At 29.8% G+C, this 2,415-nt stretch overlaps 1 protein-coding gene across 1 annotated transcript; it reads right to left on the reverse strand.

Moving 5' to 3' along the window:
- Window positions 1-341: 341 nt before the first annotated feature.
- LOC119689417 (actin-related protein 2/3 complex subunit 4-like) lies at window positions 342-1,078 on the reverse strand. Its single transcript, XM_038104247.1, has one exon. The coding sequence runs from the start codon at window positions 926-928 to the stop codon at window positions 422-424; it is 507 nt and encodes a 168-aa protein (XP_037960175.1). The 5' UTR covers window positions 929-1,078; the 3' UTR covers window positions 342-421.
- Between the last annotated feature and the right edge of the window lie 1,337 nt (window positions 1,079-2,415).

Below are 2,415 nucleotides of genomic sequence, written 5' to 3' on the forward strand. Positions count from 1 at the left end.
TTGGTAATTTATAATCTAAAATAGTTAAAATGAATCCTTAGCGACTAAATAAAGTAATTTGTTGTTGAGTAAAACGAGAAATCAATACCCTAAACACTGATGTGATTATATTTTTGAAACAGGTTTTAATAAATCGAAAAAGCACCACAAACGAGAATTGTTAACTGACGGATTCATTCATTTGTAACCAAGATGCCAGTTTTCGTAGAATAAAAATACCAGGAATATCTACTTTTTAATTGTTGATTTTTATAGTAGGGAGAAATTATTTATATGTACATAAATATATTTTAGGAAGAAATAAAATACTTTTTATTGGCGACCGAAATTGGTCCATTAAATTAAATTGAAATACAAAACAATTTCATAATTATATGGTTTACTAATAATATAATTATATTTTTGCAAGAAATGATTATGTCTAAAATCGCTTAAGGAATTCTTCTGCGCAGGTACGTGCCCTTGCGTTCACTGCCAATTTCATTTCACTGATTTCCTTGTCAATCTCTTCCATGAAACTTATAACGAAGTCCACTAATTTATGTTTGTACATTTGTTCTGTATGAAAGTTGGTAATAAGGAAACTTATATCATAGCCATCAATTGGTTTTCTACGTAATATTATGAAGGATTCAGCTCGTCTCATCATGAAACGTGTGAACTTATGGCAAAGAATTTTTTCAATCTCGTCGGCTTGTTTAACAGAAATGCTAACGCGTACCGAATTTATGGATGGTTCTATAAGTACACGTTCACGTTCATTTCGGGATACAACAACAGGTGTTAGTACTAGTTCTTTACTGGAACAGACTTCAACCTCTGGTTTGTTGTGACGCTCCACTACCTGTGAGGGAAAATCTTGTAAACACATCGCAGCTGTAAGAGAATGCCGAACGGCTGTTAAATATGGTTTAAGTGTAGCCGCCATCGGAATCCTTTCAAAAATGTTTGTATCAGTTTTAAATAATTTAATCAATTGCTTGCTGTTTGCTATCTTTACAAATGAATCACGCACTATTCCAACATTAACAACAAATTTTACACGAATGCATTGCACCGTCTTGCGTACCCGTCTTGCCCTGCACACGAAATGTCAAAAAATTTATTTTGACACTTTGCGTCCACCTTACAGAGAATAATTCAAATTTATAAATTAATGACGTGTGGTATTTGCTTCCATGAATACAAATTCGGATAATACAGCAAAAATAAAAGGTGATGGTTATTGCTATTAGTATGTTTATGGAGAATTTTATAAATTTATTATCACCTATAGTTGCTTAAATATTGCTTAAAATTACAAAAACAACACATGAAAACATACAAAGCAACATTTTGCTTTCCTACATACATTTATTATTATATATTATGAAATTAGCAGGGTTCAGAAAATCACTGTGCTGTGCACAAAAATGCAAAACACCACGCACAAATGTTGTGCGATTCTAAATAAAATTTCACACCACAAATGTGGTGTGCCAAAATTTTTGTGCACATCTTAAGTGCCACATCTTGTGTGCACAAACAAAACGCACATTTCACACGAATGTGGTGGAGTGAAATAAAACTCGCACACGCATTCGGTGTTTGTGCCGAAGTTATTTCGCACAGCACATTGTGTGTGCGGCAGCCAGCTTGCTCTCGCACACAACGTGTGCAGAAAAGAATACGAGGAGCACATTTTGTGTGCAGACTCGAAAATAAAAATGCACCCAAATGTGCGGAGACGAAATGTCTACTGCACATTTGTGTGAAATGATGATTTAAAAGCGCACAATATTATGACAAATATCGCAGCAAAATAGTACGGAAAACTGATTTGTATTAATTTTGGTCTTAATGCGAAATATTTTATTGAAGAAATGATTTTGTATTTATATTTTAATTTTGAATTTATTATTAGATTTACATTTATTGCTTATATTACTTATTATTTTAAGGTTTATTAATTTAAAACTTGGGAATAAAGTTAATTTCACAATGTACTTGAAAACTTTGTTATATTAAATAGGTACATGAATTTAATAGAGAAAGAGTATTTGTTTCGAAATGTTATAAGTAAAGAGGATCGGTTCTACGGATCGTACTTTGAAAAAATTAAATATATCAATTTTGGACTACTTCATAAAATTTTATTTAATAGTAAGTTGTACACTAAGATTCGTTAGTAAGGTTATAAAAAGCAAATTAAATATTTTTTACAACAACATAAATTAATTTTGTTATTAGATTTCACTTAATTTTTTATCTTTAATTACAGCTTAAATTTAACGAAGTCATTGAAATAATTTAATAATTTAATATCTTAATTTTTTATTATAAAATATATAATTTGTATTACATATTTTTTGAAATAAATTTTCATTTAATCTTATTAATAACATTTCTGAAATATTTTTTTCACTTAAATTATAT

This window comes from Teleopsis dalmanni, chromosome 1 (genome assembly GCF_002237135.1).
Source record: "Teleopsis dalmanni isolate 2A chromosome 1, ASM223713v2, whole genome shotgun sequence".
NCBI lineage: Eukaryota > Metazoa > Arthropoda > Insecta > Diptera > Diopsidae > Teleopsis > Teleopsis dalmanni.